At 40.7% G+C, this 20,629-nt stretch overlaps 1 protein-coding gene across 1 annotated transcript in view; it reads right to left on the reverse strand.

Moving 5' to 3' along the window:
* qars1.L (glutaminyl-tRNA synthetase 1 L homeolog) overlaps window positions 1-20,629 on the reverse strand; it is an 85,074-nt gene that overhangs the window by 18,021 nt on the left and 46,424 nt on the right. The window contains exons 8-13 of the mRNA XM_018259102.2: window positions 7,061-7,132; window positions 6,149-6,234; window positions 4,417-4,503; window positions 2,394-2,493; window positions 1,877-1,955; window positions 1,006-1,114 (exon numbers count right to left, since the gene is read on the reverse strand). Coding sequence (XP_018114591.1) covers window positions 1,006-1,114; window positions 1,877-1,955; window positions 2,394-2,493; window positions 4,417-4,503; window positions 6,149-6,234; window positions 7,061-7,132 — 533 coding nt within the window. The remainder of the gene's footprint in view (window positions 1-1,005; window positions 1,115-1,876; window positions 1,956-2,393; window positions 2,494-4,416; window positions 4,504-6,148; window positions 6,235-7,060; window positions 7,133-20,629) is intronic.

A 20,629-nucleotide genomic window follows, 5' to 3' on the forward strand; every position in this document is an offset into this window, starting at 1 on the left:
AAATCCCATTTTTACTTTCTTTAATGAAAAAGAAACCTATCTCCAATATACTATAATTAAAAAATTTGTACCGTTTTTATAAAAACCTGACTGTATGCAGTTAAATTCTCCCTTCATTTACTGCTGTGGATAGGAATGTCAGACGGTCCCTAACTGCTCTGCAGGGAAACAATTATACTTATGAACAGCAGGGGGAGCCTTACTTCCCAGCCATGCAGAACTCAAGCAGCTTTTTTGTTTCCCTGTAGAGCAGTCGGCAACTGTGTAGAGATTTGTATTGGATTTTATTTTTGACTTTACATCCCCTTTACTGTTTCCAACTCCAGCTGCAGGGACAAAGATCATGGAGCCAGATTTAAACAGATAAACTGGGATTCTATTTGGAGGATTATTTTGCTGCAGCCACTGGTTCTGCAGAGCTGTAAGAAAGTTTGTATTAAACAATACAAAAACTATAAAATCCACATTAGATTACATGACAACACAGGACCCGGTGCAGTCTGTATATTCTGATTATTAATCAGTCTTGCTGTATCGGCTTCTGGCAGATATTATTTGACTTGTGCTGTTTTGATAATTTATGACGATCCCCAAGTCTTGATCTTGCAAAAATTTTTAACAAAGTTACAAGATGGTGATCACCTGTGGCCAACTTTGAAAGCATAAATAATTTGTTTGATTAGGCTTGTGGAGCAGTAAATTCAAGTTTAGTATATAAAATACAGCATTTCTAGCCTTATTCTATTTTAGACTTTACTTCCCCTTTAAAGGGGCCTGTTCTATTGTGGGCCAGTGAGCTTTATTGAGAGATAGATGCCTACCCCGTGACTGCACCGGCAGGGCCAGGGCAATTACCATTGAAATCTATGGTGGCATATTGAACTGTAACTCTCACGATCAGAAGAAGATTTTATGAGTTGTAAGTAAACAAAATCCACAGAATGTCCATGTTGTCCAACACTGGTATCAGTCATCCAAGCAAAATATTGGGGAATAAAGACTCACTTCAAAGAGCAGAAGGGATTCTTCAATTGGACGATCTCTCCATGGGGAAGGTGGTGGGTTGTGACCTTTAATTTCTTCAACTTTTTGATGGCAAACATAAGCATGACCTCTGTGAGGGTGGGAAAAAAACACAAACAGAGCTAAAGGGAAACTATATGCTATTTAGTGTTAAATGTAGGCAGTATAAAGAACATTCTTTCCCTGTCAATTTGCTTTCATACATAAGGGCCTTGTCTTTTTATTATAGTGTCCACAAATTATAACCTGGTGGTCATATACAGTCAGTCATTATGGTCTGCGGAGAAGTTTCCTCCAGCTGCAATATGGTATCTTTCACTCACAGAAAAATAAATAAAGCAGAAGTAGTGTACATGCTTTCTTCAAATGATATTAAAGGGTAAGTACACTTGGAATCAAACATTACCCAGCACCTTTAGGGCAGAGACACGCGCTGCTATTTCTGGAGATTAGTCGCCCAGTGACAAATCACTTCTTCTTCTCCCTGAACTGCCTTCCCATCAGCTAGAATGTAAATAGCCGAGGGGATGGCACTCAGATCGCCTCACCTTTCCAAAGTTTCCCCGTGAGGCAACTTCTGGAAATGAAGGTTCTGAGTGCCATCCTGCCGCCAATTTACAGTCTAGCCGGCAGGAAGGCAGTTTGGGGAGATAAATCATCGGAAGAAGAAGCGATTTGTCGCTGGGCAACTAATCTCCCGAAATAGCAGCTTGTGTCTCTGCCCTAAGGCTTACTAGTATGCTTCTTCAGAGTAAGGACCAAGTGGGGCAAAAGATAATCCTCTAATGTTTTATCCCAAGTGGACTTATCCTTTAAACTAGTCAACTAGAAATAAAATATTCGCCCTGTTTACCTTCTAATAAGTTCCACCGCCCACTGATACAGCTGGTCGAAGTTGTCGGAGGCGTGAGTCACAGCATAGGGCTTGTAACCTGAAACAACACACATTAAACCCCAAAGGATAAGAGAACAATCTCTAAGTAGCAGGATATTTTTATACATTACTCACACCTAAAAGATTTATTAAGAATCAATCACATGAGATGGTTGTTTAGGGCCCTAAAAACAGAGGGCTGGATTTACAACTTTTAGTGTTTATTCAATCCAGAGAATTTATGACCTGGTTTCGAGGTTCTCTGTGGCCTGACATCTTGCCAGTTACCTTCATAGCTAAGAAAGGTGTTACTGCTCTGAGTTCCCAAAGGGGGGCCAAGCCCACATCTTGGAAATATCCCAGGAAGAGGTTTTGGTTAGCAAGGAAAGTAGCACAAAAGAAATATGTAACCATATAAAGAAATCCACAAGGGCTAAACAGAATATAAACCTCAGCAAGGCAGGAATACGTTTATATATAGGATACTGAGACATACCAAGCCACTCTACCATATCCTTAATGGCAGTAAAATACTTCTCTTCCTCCTTCTCCGGGTTAGTGTCATCATATCGCAGAAAGCAGATACCGTCGTTTGCCTGGATAAAAAACAAACAAAAAAAAAAACGGTATATTACACTACCAGGTCAGAGGGTTTCTCAGCTTTCATAAGCACAGCGCTTCCCAGCATTCTATGAATGAAATGCCTCTTTTAGGCAGTTCTATATTGTAGGCTAAATAATGTATGGAGAATGAGGTGCATTGCCATAAGGTTGCCCAAGGACGAGGCCCAATGATTCAAGGGGGTTCAGTGCCGGTTCACAGCAGGTGTGTGGTACTGCCCAGGGCTGAAGCAGGAGCGGATTGTTTCATTGCCATTGATTTCCCATTCACTGCCCAGGAAGCATAGTTTAACGATCAACTGGGGGGGGGGGGGCAGATTTGGTATAGATAGATATCCTTGGAATGGTTACAGAATGGCTGATAGTACAGCAGCGTTTTCATGTGTTTTAACCTTGTCAAACACATGATGTACTCAGTTATATCTGCCTAAAAGGCAATGACAGGACGTTTTGTCAACCACAATTAATCTCGGGTACAGCAGGTGACAAAACATGTGGATCACTCACAGGGTTCTTCATTTGTCTGCTCCTTTCGCTACCTTTAATTTAGGGAAACAATGTTGCAGAAACCCATCTACAGCCAAGACTGCAGTCCCCGCAATGCCTTTGAAGAATGTGGGAACCGGGGTATAGGCTGGAGGAGAGCTGGCTTCTGTTTGACGAGTTAGAAAAAGAAAAGAGTAAACGGCACAGATACTGTTTTTTTTTTTGTTTTTTTTAAATAAAACAGAGGATGTCTGTATTATTGAAGTTGAATAAATTGTAGCATTATGCAATATATATATATATCACGAGATGACATCAAAATTCACACAGAGGGGGTACCCTAAAGAAATGCTTGTACATGAGGTGGAAAGAGTCAATACACTGGACTGTGATTCTACTACACAAGATACAGAGATTGAAACAGCAAAGCCGTATAGCCTTTGTGCACACGTATCATATTATACACAAACATTGGCCCCTGCTAAGGAAAGCCTACCCAGAGGGACAGATTGGTCAAGGCCGGTCTAGGCACCATACGTAGTAGCCCACAGAGAGTCTTGGCACCTCTAAAAAAGACTTGTACACTTGTGGCAGATGCAACCAATGCTCAAGTGTTATTCACACTGATACATTTACACCCTCATATTCCGGGAAGAAGTTTGGAATACAGGGTCATTATACATTTGACTCAGAGTATGTGGTTTATATGCTCAAGTGCCCATGTGGCCTTGCATATACTGGTGAAACCATAAAACCCATATGAGACAGAATCAGCCAACACAAATCAGGAAGGAGGTAGAGAAATTGCCGGTACCAGCACATTTTAAGATAGCACGTCATTCTGCTGCATCTCTCAGGTTCCTTATGATAGTCTGTTGCGCCCCCGACCCCACCATGACCCGGGGGGGGGCAACAGACTCTTATTACTCAAAAAGAGAGAAAAGTTCTGGATACACAAATTGCAGACAATGTACCCGAAGGGCCTCAATAGAGTGTATGACCTTCATAATATTCTCTTCCTTAATATGCCTTTATTGAGTATGAGTTGATTAGTATGTTTTGTTATATCAAGGATATAAAATATATATATATATATATATATATATATATATATATATATATATATATTTTATATCCTTGATAGATATATATATATATATATATATATATATATATACACACACACACACACAAAAGCGCACACACCTAGGTATACCACTGCCTCTCTGGACTATTCCTATTTCTCCTTCTTACTCCGTACCTAACTAGAATTATTACTTGGCCTTTATTGGAAAGAAACATGCAGTGTGGTATCAACAGATGTACCCAAAGAATGGGTATACATGCAACAGAACATTAACACATAAACACAAGCTGCACTTTATATACAGTGCTGATGCCTTGTTTTGTTACCTTAGCATATCCGAAGTTAAAGTTGATGGCCTTGGCGTGACCAATGTGCAAAATGCCATTTGGCTCTGGTGGGAACCGAGTTCTGACCTGTAAGAAGAAAACAAATGACTCGTGCTATAGTATAAGTAGTCTGGGAAGGGAGACATCATCCATGTTACTCTAGTACCCTGAAGCAAGTATATGCATTTATAGATGCCCAACCTAAAAGGGACTTCATCTCAGGTTATTCTGCCTCCTACCACTAGGGGCAATGTTGTGCTAGGGTTGTACTGGGGTAGATTGATAGAAAGAATTTTTTTATGTAGCTTTTCAATATCCATTTTTTAAATTTATATATATTTTTCAATAAGTGTCAGAACCATCAGATAATAGAAAAGGACAGGCAAATACTGCTACATTTACATCTAATTCAAAACCACGGGGAGGCCCATTTAGGTACATTTTTTGTGGTATTAGGGCTTTTTGAAACCACAAATGCCACGAAAGTTATTAAAAGATCCGATTATAGAAAGTCCAAATGGAAAAAAAAGCGTAGAAAAATATAAGAATATCTATAAAAATTGTGTTTTCTGGATTATTACTAACAAAAAAAAGTGAAAACCTCTAAATGGCTAAAACAAACAAAAAAATAATAATAAAATAGTCCGATAGGATCAGCGCAGCTCTCATTGATTTCTATGGGACAACAACTGCTTTTACTTGGAGAAGTTTTGTATTAGTGTTTTTCATGGTTTTAGAGAAACTTTTTAAACAACTCGAATTTTTAAAGAAAAGATCTGATTCAAGAAAAAAAAAAATATCCAGATGTTAAGGTCCCCATAGACGCGACGATTCTTCTTTGGTGAACGACCGATTTCAGCGCAGTCCGACCAATCCGTCAAATTATCGTGCGGTTAGTGCGATTCGAACGATCGTACATCTTACGATTTTTTGGCCGACATCTGTCAGAAAATTGATCGGCCAGGTTCAAAAATCTTTTATCGGCCCCAGTGCAATCTATCTATGTTTGCAGGGCCAAGCAGTCAGCTACTCAGTTTTTGATGGACAAATCGTACATTTATAGATTCATTTCGAGATAATCGTGGTCTCACAATAACAATTGGATCTTTTAAAAATCTTTACATCTATGGCCAGCTTTAGTAAATAGGCCCCCTAGTGTGTAATGAATGTGTATAGAAAAGTTGCTTAGAATTAAATTTCTTTCATTAGATTTTTTTTTATGATTGCTCCCCTTTATGTTTTGGCTTTCTCTCCTAATGCGAATATTTTACAGATGTCCATGACCAAAACACTACAAGTCAAACAATGGACAACCAGGGAACTGGTAAAATTGCCATGTTTGCTACAGAAACACTACTATAGTTTATATAAATAAGATGCTGTGTAGCAATGGGGGCAGCCATTCAAAGGAGAAAAGGCTCAGGTTACACAGCAGATAAGCTCTGTAGAACATAATGGTGTTATCTGTTATCCATTATTTATCCTGTGCCATATAGACTTGTTTTAATTTCAGCCATTGCTACACAGCAGCTTGTTTATATGAACTATAGTAGTGTTTCTGAAGCAAACACATCAGTTTTACCAGTGCAGGGCAACACTACATGATATTTTCATTTTAATTTCAATTACATTTTTTTTGCGTTACTGTTCCTTAAAATGTGCCCATAGGAAAAAACATCTTACAGCAGCCCACGGGTATTTGCTTTGATACGCAGGTTGCCCTTATTCCTACCTGACCTCCTGTGATCTCCAGATGTTTCTTCAGCAGCTCCATCGTTTTTGGTGTTACCACGTACCCCTCAGTCTTGTAATTTTCACCTGGGACCCAAACAGAAGTTCAACCCACTTACACATCATCCAGCAAATCATCAATTAGCACCCTGGGGTACAGCATGGCATAAATGTTTGTAAATGAGCTACCCAGAGACAAATTAATTGTTTCTATCAACAAGAAACCAAGAGGGCTTCTCACTGATCTCCTTTTCTTTTCCATATAATTGCATTTCCAGGCCAAGCTAATGTGCAAAATAATTTACCAAAGTGCTAATTCAATTAATCAATCAATTGATTTTCTGAATCGATTTAATCTCAATTCATTGAAATTAAGCCAAATTTAAAGTAATTAAAAATGTTTATAAGTACTAATATGAATTAATTCGCAATGATGAATTAATAAAAGTGCTAGTGCTTCATTTCACAAGAAGAGCTGTATCAATTCAATAGAGAAAATGGCAGCAATTCTAAAGCCTAATTAAAGAAGTAGGCTAGAAATGTTGTACATTATGTTTTGGGCTTCTGTACCAGCCCAAGGCAACCACAGCCCTTTAGCAGTAAAGATCTGTGTCTCCGAAGATGCCCCAGTAGCTCCCCATCTTCTTTTCTGCTGATTCACTGCACATGCTCTATGCTGCTGTCACTTACTGAGCTTAGGGACCCACTCACAATATACAGTACACATAGACTAGAAATGTCACAATATAAGGCTGATGCAATAAGAGCAGTATATAAAATATGGCATTTTTAGCCATATTCATTTTTAGGGTTTAATTCTCTTTTAAGGCAGGTGCAGGCTATCTACATTATAGCAGTGATAATGGGGGGCTGGTTAACAATGAACCTTGTAATTGCTATAGAATTGCCTTACCGGGTTTGTGGAATTTAAGGGCCTCTCCCCTAAGTTGCTCCATCAGAGATACGGACTCCAGCTTCATTTCACCTACAAAATGAAAAAAATGAATCAGTAAATGTCAATAGCAACATTCCTACACAAAATAAATCATATGCCACCCTCTTCCTGCCCAGTTATTATTTTTAATTTCTTATTTTGATTAGAAACAATGGGCCTAACAAAATCCGATTATAACTTTAATAAAGTTTGGGCTCAATCGCCCATCTCTGTCGCCCGGGACTGGGTCAGATTCCCACAGCCTCAAGGTTTAATATAATATATATGAAAATATGGTCATGCATGCAGTGTCAGACTGGACCTTCAATGGTCCACCAGAGAACTTTCCATTAAGGTAGAGTCCTGCAGCAGGTCGGGTACCCTCAGGTTTCCCATAAAAACCTGCGGTACCCTGCGGGTTGCAGGTAGAATTTCAGGAGCAGGTATAGACGCGGGACGGCAGGTTCTCTGGGTTTGCGGGTTGCGGCTCTTCTCAATAGCGAGTTTTACTCCTTTTTTCTGATCACGCCTACTTCTAATGATGTCACTTCCGGTTTACAATGACAACACTTCCGGTTTTACTCCTTTCTTTTTGACCACGCCTACCTCTGATGTCACTTCCGGTTTACAATGACAGCACTTCCTGTTCCTTGATGGTCAGCGGGTTTGCGGATAAGGTAATTGTGGGTCGGGTAGCGGGTCCAATCGGGTAAGTATGTGGGTTGCAGGTCCGGGTGCGGCTTGTGGGTCAGGTTCAACAAATTGGTTACGTGCAGGACTCTCCATTAAGGGCAATCTGTTGATTCTGGCTAGGGATGCACCGAATCCAGGATTCGGCCTTTTTCAGCAGGATTTGGATTCGGCCGAATCCTTCTGCCCAGCCGAACCCGAATCCTAATTTGCATATGTAAATTAGGGGTGGGGAGGTAAATCGCGTGACTTTTTGGCACAAAACAAGGAAGTAAAAAAAATTCCCCTCCCCACCTCTAATTTGCATATGCAAATTAGGTTTCGGATTCAGTTTGGTATTCAGCCGAATCTTTCACGGAGGATTCTGGGGTTCGGCCGAATCCAAAATGGTGGATTCGGTGCATCCCTATTTCTGGCATATGCCAGAGGGGCTGCTGTAAGATGCCATAGACAGTCACTATTTGTTGGGCTGGTGGTGGGGCTGGTTGGGCCTCTATGTACTTGAAATACCAGGGCCTATTTTGAATCCTAGTGCAGACCTGGGTGCCAATAAAAAAAAGCTGGTGGGAATTGATGACCGGGCCCCACTAGGGATCCTCCGTAGGCCAATCTAACCCACATATTAATAACCTACACATGTTATCATAACTATATATGGCATAATGCAATGCCCAGTTACAAATGCTAATGATTCACAAGTCAACATGTTTCAAGGGGTGGAAAAAAGACTGATAAACGGTGCACATTTAGCCCATAATAAAGTTTGAATAAAGGTGGGGCACCTCATCTTGTATATTAAACAGTCTGTATATGAAGTAATCTGAGGGAATTCCACAATCTACAAGAGTCCAAGGGTGTAAATCACATTACAAAATATTTATGTATAATGAGTTTTTCCCCAAAAATTCAAAAAGGCAAAAGTATATTAAAAGTATAGTAATTTCTTAGGACAAAAAATGGCCTAACGCGTTTCGTGCCTGTTGGGGGCAATTACTCATATGTGTATACATACATATTTTGCAACGGTATTTAAAGGAGTGGTTCGCCTTTGTTAACTTTTAGTATGTTATAAAACACTGTGGTGGAACTGCCGGGGGTGCAACTGCACCACGGACTGCAACCCTCTCGGGGGCCCGTCAGAGTTTCACGCATGCCCAAATCTATAACAAAGAAAAGCATCTGGAGGGGGCAGGGGGCTCAGCTGCACACACGCCCGCACTACGTACGTTACTCTCCTAATGTAATTCTAGGCAACTTTTCAATTGGTCTTTTTTTTTTAAATAGTTTTTGAATTATTTGCCTTCTTTTAGGAACTCTTTCCAGCATTGGGTCAATGACCCATCTAAAGAACAAATGCTCTGTAAGGCTACAGATGTATTGCTTTTGCTACTTTTTAATACTCGTCTTTCTATTCAGGTCTTCTCCTATTCATATTCCAGTTCTTATTCAAATCAATGCATGGTTGCTAGGGGAATTTGGAGTTGATTTAAAGCTGACCAACCCTTTTAGGCAGCAGTAAAATCGTTGAGAAAATGTAGAATAAGCCCCAGAAGCCCAATAAAACAGTAACAATTGGGTAACTCTTGTTCAGTGCTGGTTGCCACCACTAGATGGAGCAGTCTAGCTATAACGGTGAGGCCATTGTCTCTTATTTATCCTATTAAGTAAATTTCCAAGAAAGTGAAACTAATCTAAACTATAGGCTTCTAAGAAAATTCCTAGAGTTATGCAGATTCCGTCATCAGCGAGACATTTGGCCCAGCCGATGAGAAGTTTGCATGAGAAGCTCACGTGATTACATCTATTCTTTCAGCAACACAACGGATGCATGCAAAGAAAAAAAATATTAGCGTTTCCTTGCCATGAAGGAAACATATATATAACAAGCACAATGGTACGGCCTGCTGCTGCCTGCACAGGAGTACGGAGAGCCCAGCGGGGCCCTGCCTTACTAAGCAATTTCATTATAAGGGCCTAGAAAATCAATTTTAAAAATGTTTAAAGGGGTTGTTCATCTTTAAATTCACTCTTAGGGGCAGATTTATCAAGGGTCCAAGTAAAAATTTGAATTTTTGAGGGTTTTTTATGGCAAAAACTGTCAAATTAGCCCCATCTGAAAGCTGGAAAGAGTCAGAAGAAGGCAAATCATTCAAAAACTATAAAAAAAAATAAATAAATAATGAAGACCAATTGCTTAGAATGAGCCATTCGATAACATACTAAAAGCTAACTTAAAAGTGAACCACCCCTTTAAAATGCCGTTAGTAAATGTGCTTTAATTTATATAGTGTATCATTTTCAACGGGCAGTGCTGCCCACAACTAAAGAGATAAACACAGATATACAGACGGGCTCCCTTTGTAGAATTACTCCTTTAAAGGTTTAACTGGACGCTTGAAACAAAATACTGAGAAGCTTAACCCTCTGTATAAATAGAGCATATTTTCCCTTTGAAATCTGCCGGCGCTGCAAGGATCAGTTGAAAAGCAATTAGCGAGTAAGTGATAATATAGTCACTATCTAGTCGCCGCCAATTCCCTCTGCGCCTTGTCGCTGATCTCTCATTTTTCCTCGAATTCCTGATCCCTGTCCTATAATCCCCTCTTCATAAAGAGGATTTAGTGACTTAAATAACATATGTAAAAAAATGTGCTCTGAGGGCAAACCCTCGCTGCTAGTGAGTAATTATACTGTATAGAGACATCAGTGCACATACACACATATACACAAATATTCACACATGCCTAACTGTAACTCCCAGGTCTACCTGCAGTCACGCAAAAACGATCTCTTCAATAAATGAGTGGGCATAAGCTGGCTAACACTGACATAAAGCATTAGTCTAACCCTGCTATTCCACAGCCACAGTCCCTTCCCAGAGACTATTATCCCACTGTTACTATAGGCACCATCTCTCCCTACTATACCTGCTATCCCACAGTCCCTTCCCAGAGACTATTATCCCACTGTTACTATAGGCACCATCTCTCCCTACTATACCTGCTATACCACAGTCACAGTCCCCAGAGACTATTATCCCTGTTACTATAGGCACCATCTCTCCCTACTATACCTGCTATCCCACAGTCACACTCCCTTCCCAGAGACTATTATCCCACTGTTACTATAGGCACCATCTCTCCCTACTATACCTGCTATACCACAGTCACAGTCCCTTCCCAGAGACTATTATCCCACTGTTACTATAGACCATCTCTCCCTACTATACCTGCTATCCCAGTCACACTCCCTTCCCAGAGACTATTATCCACTGTTACTATCACATCTCTCCATATATACCTATCCACAGTCACACTCCCTTCCCAGAGACTATTATCCACTGTTACTATAGACACATCTCTCCCTACTATACCTGTTATCTCACAGCCACAGTCTCTTCCCAGAGATTATTATCCCCACTGCTATTATAGGCATCACCTCTAGTAACCCCAATATATACTGTATCTTATAAAATTCTCTTAGGTTAGCAGCTGGTGGGCCACAGGTTTAATACCCCTGACATAAATGCAGAAATAATTAGAATTATTACATCATTAAATATTTACTTTGAATTTTAGAACGATTATTTTTAGCCCAAGGGGGCCCCTTAGAAATTGGGACCCATAGCCAATACGCTCCCTGCCCAACAAGAGAAACTGTTAGGGAAGAGAAATGTGCTGTGTTCTGCTCTAACGGTTCCTTCTGTTACTCCCCCAGCAGCATGACCACCAATAGCACAATTACACACAAAAATACAATCCATGGCTTGTGCTCTCCATACAGGAGCATTTTTTTTCTGGGAAAAAGGCAGGCCCAAAAACCATAAGGCGCCTGCTTTTCTCATGCCAGACCCTACTGACATACTGCGGTGCATCTCCCTGGGCTTCGTTTCTAGGAACAGCTCTCATGAGTCCAACCTGTATGACATGGCCGCTGAATGCAGCGCTTGTCTCTACAATGACAGCACCAAGCAGCCTATTCCCAGAAATTAGCCCAGTCTGGGGAAAATCCTTCATAAACCGCTGCGATGTCTCCTTGAACCCACAGGGGAAGATGGATAAGCACTGAAAAAATTAAAGGTAACAATCAACTTGCGTTTACTGTATTTTGGCTTCAAAACAATAGTTCCCTTTCGTGACCGCGCAGGGATGTGTAATAACTTAATTGAGCCTTCTCCCAGTGCAGCAGTGTTGTCATGCTTTATGGCAGAGACTCTAGCTGTCTTTATAAGAGCCCTCCCAGTCTGTGTCTGCTCCCCAGTATTTACGCCACTGCCTCTACATGGGCAATAGCTTTCATTAAAGGGAATAGGAAGATTTCAAGATGCCTTTTTTTTTTTTTTTAAATCTCTCTAATGCCATGGGAAAACACATCAGATAATAGTGCTGCTCCAGCAGACTTCTGTACAGATTTTTTATATTTAATTTTGAAATTTGACATTGGGCTAGACATATTGTTAGTTTCCCAGGGGACCCCAGTCATGTGACTTATGCTCTGATAAACTTCAATCACTCTTTACTGCTGCGCTGCAAGTTTGAGTGTTATCAGCCCCTCCCTTCATGCCCAGCAGCAGAACAATGGGAAGGTAACCAGATATCAGCTCCCGAACACAATATAACTACTCCCGGTAGATACAGCAATCAATAGTAAAAATCCATGTCCCACTGCGTCCGTTCAGTTGCATTGAATAGAAGAAAAAATAGCCTGCCAGAAAGCAGTTCCATCCTAAAGTGCTGGCTCTTTCTGAAAGCATATGACCAGGCAAAATGACCTGAGATGGCTGTCTATACACCAATATTATGAATTAAAAAATACACTTGCTGGTACAGGAATTCAATTTTATACGGTAGAGTGAATTATTTGCAGTGTCAATGTAATTTAGAAATAAAACGACACCATAAAAATCACAACAGAGTCCCTTTAATAATTAGCACTGGGCAATTTTCCTTATCTATAGATTTCCCTTGTGTTAATAAAAATCCATTTTTTAAAACCTCTCGTGTCACATGGGAAATGATCGGAGGCTTCTCGAGAAAGGGGCAAGCAATCATGCTAGCCAATAGAAGCAAGTATCTGATTGGCTGATATTGAATAAATTGCTCATTATGTGCATACGTTTTGCACAAGATGGCCACCAGCACGGGGAGCTCCCTCTCAGAGCAGTGAAGTGCTGAAGGGTAGGGGAGTTACTTAACTGAATACTATTATTTAAAATACAGAACATTCTTACCGAACAAAGAAGTGATAAATTAAGAGTACTGTCCATTTGTCAAGTACATACAGTTTATATAATTCTCTATGCCGCCCAACGCCTGTGCTGGGCTTGGGTACCCTGCTCTTTAACTGAATTGACAGCACCCTTACCGAGGGCTCCTTATGCAGATGGCTTGGAAGGCATAGAGAATTAACCCCTGGATTGCTAATCCTACAAAAATCCTTTTTTCTGAAAGGGGTTGTTCACCTTTAAATGAAGTTTTAGTATGATGTAGAGAGTGATATTCTTAGAAAATTTGCAATTGATTTTTATTTTTTATTATTTGTGGTTTTTGAGTTATTTAGCTTTTTATTCAGCAGCTCACCAGTTTGCTAATTCAGCCATCTGGTTGCTAGGGCCCAAAATACCCTAAATTACCATTTACATTGTTTTGAATAAGAGACTGGAATATGAATGGGAGAGGCCTGAATAGAAAGACGAGTAATAAAAAGTAGCAATAACAATACATTTGTAGCCTTAAACTCCCCATAGACGCGACGATTCTTCTTGCCGAACGAAGGATTTTAGAGAAGTCCGACCAATCCTTCGAAATTATCGTGCGGTTAGTGGGATTCGAACGATCGTACATTTTATGATTTTTCGGCCGACATCTGTCAGGAATTGATCGGCCAGGTCAAAAATCTTTGTCGGTCCCAGTGCAATCTATCTATGTTTGCAGGGCCCAGCAGGCAGCTCCCCTTTGTTTTCCTGGAAAATTGTTTTTTTTTAGTTCATGGTAAATTCGTACGATCGTACGATGGTTCCGAGAAGATCGTGGTCTCACGATGAGGATCTGATCTTTTAAAAATCTCAACATCTATGGCCAGCTTTACAGACCATTTGTTTTAAAGATGGGGTCAGTGACCCCCATTTGAAATCTGGAAAGAGTCAAAGGAAGAAGGCAAATCATTCAAAAACTATAAAGGAGAAAAAAATCAAGGCCAATTGAAAAGTTGCTTAGAATTAGCCATTCTATAAAATACTAAAAGTTAACGTAAAAATGGACCACCCCTTTCTAATAGAAATAAATTATTTTGTAAAACCTGTACTGCATTTTTAATTTATGAGGCTTTGCTTCCCCTTTCAATGTATTATTATTTGACACAGACCAGGAGGGAAATATTACTTATTATATTACTTGCTGCCACATTATTGAAGTACAGCAGAGGCAATGTGTCATCAGAATGTTAGACAAGCACCATGCAATTCACACAAAGTTCCCCCCCTCGGGCTTTCTGTAATTACACAGAAGCAGACTAAGGGTATGGTGCTGAGGAGACGAGGGACAGCCCCAGCAGAGGCAGATAACGTACAGAAGGCTAGCAGAGTGGTTAACCTCATCCCGTCAGCGAGTGTGTGCGCAAGAAGCCGCCGACACGCTCAGTTACATTCACTCAAGTCTCCGTGACACGGAGCAGCTGGTGACAGCAAAGCTTTAGTTTTCCATTATTTCTACATTAGAGTGTCATTGACATCAAACACAAGTGCGTCAAACACAGACGTTCCATTAGATGCATTTGACTTCCAGGTGCTGCGTTGTGTCTGCGTGTTATACCGTGTGGGAAGGAGATGCTTAGGAAAACACACCGGAACACTCAAGCCTCCTACTACAATGCTCACACGTCAGAGGGTGTCAGCAAAGATCAGCAACAGCCAGGTAGAATCAGCCTGGAGAAGCAGACACTATAGCTATTACATAAGCTGCCAGTCTATGAATGATCATTCCCATCATTCACACACATGCACACATACAGGTAGTCCCCAGGTTACAAACAACCGACTTACATACAATTTACAATTACTAGGCTATTACAGTAATGTACTGTGGTTTTCTTGGCCTTTATTAGAATTTAGCTTTACCACCTGCACCCAACCCCCTCTGGCGTGTGTCAGTCTAAGTTGCATTTAATTAGTTAATGTATATGTTTCAACTTACATACAAATTCTACTTAATGGGATACTGTCCTGGGAAAACAAGTTTTTTCTTTCGAAAACACATCCAGCAGAATTCTGCACTGAAATCTGTTTCTCAAAAGAACAAAAAGATTTTTTATATATTTAATTTTGAAATCTGACATGGGGCTAGACATAGTCAGTTTCCCAGCTGCCCCCAGCCACGTGACTTGTGCTCTGATAAACAGCAGTCACTCTTTACTGCTGTACTGTAAGTTGGAGTGATATCACCCCCTCCCTTTCCCCCCCCGGGCAGCTCCCTGGTACATCTAAGAACAGCACTCAATAATAAAAAGCCAAGTCCCACTGAGACATTGAGTTGGAGAAACAACAGCCTACCAGAAAGCAGTTCCATCCTAAAGTCCTGGCTCTTTCTGAAAGCACATGACCAGGCAAAATAACCTGAGATGGCTACCCACACACCGATGTTATAAATTTGAAAAAAAAATACATTGCTTGTTCAGGAATAAAATTTTACATGGTAGAGTGAATTATTTGCAGTGTAAACAGTGTAATTTAGAAATAAAAACTACACCATAAAAATCATGACAGAATCCCTTTAAAGGAACAGTAACACTAAAAAATTTTATGTGACAAATCCACTTTAAACTGCTTCAATAACCGCTCTATTGTGCATAAAGTTTATTATATTCAATGCTTTGTCCAAAAAACTTCCGATTGTACACTGTGGAATGGCGAAAGTGCAATTCTGCAAAATCTGAGGTGCGGCGCTCGACATCTCTGCCTAGACTGCTGAACCAGAAGCTAATTCTTGCTGCTGTACTGAGGATTTTACAGACCTCTGCAGGACTTACTTCTGTGCTGCAAGCAGGGAAGGAATGGCCGCAGCATAATTTACTTCTGTGAGTGCTGCAAGTGGAGAAGGAATGTCCGCAGCGGTAATTTACTGGGTCCTGTGTTTTAGATTTATGGCTGATCTGCGTGCTACCTTTACCGTTCACAGCACTGAACAAACTAAAGCAAGTTTAGGAATAACCGCTGCAGGCATTCCTTCTCCACTCACTGCACTCTTGTGCATTGCAGCACAGAAGTAAGTCCTGCAGAGGTCTGCAAAATCCTCAGTACAGCAGCAAGAATTAGCTTCCGGTTCAGCAGTCTAGGCAGAGATGTGGAGCGCCGCTCCTTGGATTTTGCAGAATCGCCCTTTCGCCATTCTACAGTGTACATCCGGAAGCAGAGATTTAATATGTTTTTTGGACAAAGCATTGAATATAATAAAGTTTATGCACAATAGAGCTGTTATTGAAGCAGTTTAGAGTGGATTTGTCACAATTTTTTTTAGTGTTACTGTTTCTTTAAGAACAAACCTACATACCCTCTCGTACATAACCTGGGGGTGTCTGTATATTATCCGAAAGCCCATTATCCAGAAAACACGAGTATACAAATTTTTATTTTAGCCCCCCAAACTTATTTACATGGTCCCATAGCATCTCTAACAAGATCATATTTACAGTTCCTAGCCCACAGTCCCACATAGTCAAAAGATTTTGGCAAATGCCAAATTGCCATAGACAGACACTTTTTATTGGGTTGGAGGGGGAGGGGCTGTTTGGGCCCCTGTGTACCTAAAATGCCAGGGCCTATTTTGAATCCCAGACAAGGCCTGCTTCACACCATATACCAAATGCTGACCTAATCCAAAGCTTCCAGTCATGAAATTAGGGTTGCCATCTCGCCAGTATTTTACTGGCCTGACTGGTAAAAATTATGCTTGACCTCAATGTTATTAATAGGGGAAAAGTCTAAATATAGGAAGGACTGTGTTTTTTTTCTAAAAAAGGTGGCAATCCTACATGAAATGCAGGTGCCACACTGGGGCTCATTCATAAACAACAGGCAGATCTGCACCTGGGCAGTAACCCATAGCAAACAATCATTCATGTTGCCAAGGGTCGTTGCCCAGGAGCAGATTTGCCCATTGTTTATAAATCATCACTAGTGTCATGAAATGGTGGGGTCACAATGCATCCGTCATAAAATACTGCTGCACCCAGTGCTTCTTTGCTCCCGAGAGTCCCGAAAAGTCCATTCCAAGGAAGTTAAATGGGTGTGGTACATGTGGGGGAGGGGGCATGGCCATTGTTTCATTGACATGCTACACTTGGGGTTGCCACCTGGCCGGTATTTTACCGGCCTGGCTGGTAAAACTGATGCTTGATGCCAACGTTATTAATAGGAAAAAACGGCAAGAATATAGGAAGGCCGGTATTTTTTTCAAGAAAAGGTGGCAGCCCTAGCTACACTGCATTATGTTCTTCTTCCTATTTTGCAAATGTGGGATGGTATGTACAGTATATATCTTCTTCCCCCCAGCCCGGCATATACACGCCAGTAAATTACTATAAACATTATCTTTATCCTTTGAGCCGCCATTTTGTGATGTTGTATGTGCTCCCTTTATGCTCACCTGACAGGAAATACAGCAGACACTAACTTTAACTGGAAGTAGCGTGTGAGTAAAAGTCACAGCTCTGCCTTCTCTGAGACAACTTAGCTTCAGGCCAGGACTGGCAATCTGTTGGTTCTGGCAAATGCCAGAGGGGCTGCTGTAAGATACCATAGAAAGTCACTATTTAGTGGGCTGGTGCTGTTTGGGCCTCTCTGAAATTCGAATGCCAGGGCCTATTTTGGCTCCCAGTCCAGACCGGCCTAGCATGTATGGGTGCCCTGGGTTTGTGTGTGAGCGCAGTGCTTCATATAAGCCGCAGGATACACAGTATCAAGTATTACCAATCCCATATTGAAAAAATATTAGAAAAATACATCTTTTTTTTTTTAATATTATTATATGAATCTGTGTTTTAAACATGGGCTGACATGAGGGTGTATGCATCACCTTGCACTATGATTTATATATTGTGGTGACTGAAAGCAGACAAGCTACAATCCCATGGTGTATGCCACGCGGGCTTGTACAAGCAGAAGCCACATTTAGGCAATCAAATAAGGGCACAAACTAAGCGCATTTCCCTCACAGCGAGTGCGGCGTATACAAACAAATCACCACAAGCCCTGCCAACTGCAATCAAAATCAACATTTGCAATAGATTTTATATTAACCATTTGACTGCTGCTGAACAAATACTGTTTGCCTGATGTGCAGCAGCATTATTGTGCATGAAAGAATAGCATTGGCTAGCAAATGCCTAGACAGAGCCGTGTGTGTCTGCCACCCACTCCAGCGCCTGCAGCTTCTCATAACTGACAGTATGTTTAGCTTTGGCTGAGGCTTTCCAAGAAAACCAACAGAGCTGCATAGAAACTCCAGCCCTTCGCTTGTGACCACCCCTCCCAAGCCACTCAGGCTGCTTCAATTATCCTCTTTCTTAACTTTCCAAGAAAATGCTCAATGGGTCGCGATATGAAGCACTTGCCAGAGCCGTGAGCTCACGAGCCGGCCCCAAGGGGATACAGTAACGGCTCATTTACAGCCATTGCTACTAATGAGGCAAGACAATGTGCATTGCAGTCAACAGCTCTCACTGAAAGGAGAAAGCTGTGAAATAAAGTTCCCAGCAATAGTGACTATAATGGCATGGAGTAGTAGTTCCCAGTTTTTAGGTTACAGTTCTGTGGCTTTTCTTGTATCACAAATAATGATACTTATCTCAAATGTTATTGCTTAATACAATAACAGTTTTTTTTTTTTTTACAGAATCTGCCCACTGGGAGCACTGTTTCATTAGAGTCTGTGGATGAGCATTTGATTTCTTTCAGAGCAATTAAAGGGGTTGTTCACCTTTGAGATAAGTTTTAGTACGATGTAGAGAGCGATATTCTGATACAATTTGCAATTGGTTTTCATTTTTTATTATTTAAGATTTTTGAGTAATTTAGATTTTTATTCAGCAGTTCTTCAATTTGCATTTTAAGCAATGTGGTAGCTAAGGTACAAATTACCCTAGCAACCATGCATTATTTGAATAAGAGACTAGAATATGAGGGGTCCTGAAAAGCAAGATGAGTAATACAAATTAGCAATAACAATAACTGTGTAGCCTTACAGAGCACTAGCTTTTTAGAGGGGGTCAGCGACGCCCATTTGAAAGCTGCAAAGTCAGAAGAAAAAGGAAAATAACTAAAAAATAAATAATGAAGACGAATTGAGTTGTTTCGAACTGGTGATTCTATAATATACTAAAAGTTACCTTAAAGCTGAACCATCCCTTTAAAAAGGCAGCTGCTATAAATATGCCTATTTGATTTTTTGTGCAGGGTTACCTGTATTGTTTATGCAGCACTGGGGTCCTAAGTTCAATTCCAGCCAGGGCACTACCTACACAGAGTTTGTAAGTTCTCCCTGGGTCTGCTTGGGTTTCCTGCAGGAACTTCTTTGATAATACAGAGCAATTATTTTTTATAAAGGCTTCTTCTACAAGTGACACATTTAAAGGAGAAGGAAAGTTACAGAGGCATTTTATTGCCAATAGATTAGCTGCAATAGTGCAAGCTAGAATGTTATATTTATTCTGTAGAATGTTTTACCATACCTGAGTAAAAAGCTCTAGAAGCTCTCTGTTTGTTTAGTATAGGAGCTGCAGTATTAATGTGGTGTGACATCACTTCCTGCCTGAGTCTCTCCCTGCTCTGGGCTCAGATTACAGTAGAGAAGGGAGGGGGGCGGGGGGAGAGGAGCAAACTGAGCATGCTCTTGCCCAGGGCAATGAAGTTTAAGCTGAAGGCAGGAAGTCTGATACAGAAGCCCATGAGTACACAATAGAAGGAAAGAAATGCAGTGTTTATTTTGACAGGGGACTCAGAGCAGCATTACTTTGGGGGTTTACTGGTATATTTAGATGGACCTTTCTGATAAGGCTTACATCATTTTAACCTTTCCTTCTCCTTTAAGGCAAATATATACATTTATTATACATTTATTTCAGATGAGACTTTATTTTCCTATCGCATAAAAAACACAATTTCGGGAATAGCTCCCTTAATCATAGGCTTTATTTTCCTATCAAAGCCATCTCAGCAGTATACCAATACACAGTGAGAAGAGACAACGTGGCTCCAGCTAGTATCATTCTCATCTACCTTGTACACTATATCCCCTTGCTGTCCAAGCAATGTAAAGAAAATGAATATTGGACCATTATTGCTGAGGCAGAGCCTAAATGTTCTTGGCCCCTTTTAGTCGGCTTCTGAGGTGGACCTGGGCTGCACATCAAATGAGCTAAATTTGAGGGCACTGGTGTTATATATATATATTTCGCTGCTGCACCCCCTTAGCATGCCTGTTATGCAGATTGTTAAGATATGTGACTATATCATTTGTAGGGATGCACCGAATCCAGGATTTAGTTCCTGACTCAGCCAGGATTCAGCCTTTTTCAGAAGGATTCATCTGAATCTTTCTGCCTGGCCGAACCGAAACTGAATTTGCATATGCAAATTAGGGACGGTGAAGGAAATAGTGTGACTTTTTGTCACAAAACAAGGTAAAAAATGTTTCCCCTTCCCACCTCCAGATTCGGTTCTGTACTCGGCCGAATCCTTTGCAAAGTATTCAGGGATTCGGCCGAATCCAAAATTGTGGATTCGGTGCATCCCTAATAATTCGTAGGCATTATATGAACTATGGTCTCTGACTTCAATGCCAACCAACCAAAGAGTGCAACAGAGCA

Source organism: Xenopus laevis, chromosome 4L (assembly GCF_017654675.1).
Source record: "Xenopus laevis strain J_2021 chromosome 4L, Xenopus_laevis_v10.1, whole genome shotgun sequence".
Lineage (NCBI taxonomy): Eukaryota > Metazoa > Chordata > Amphibia > Anura > Pipidae > Xenopus > Xenopus laevis.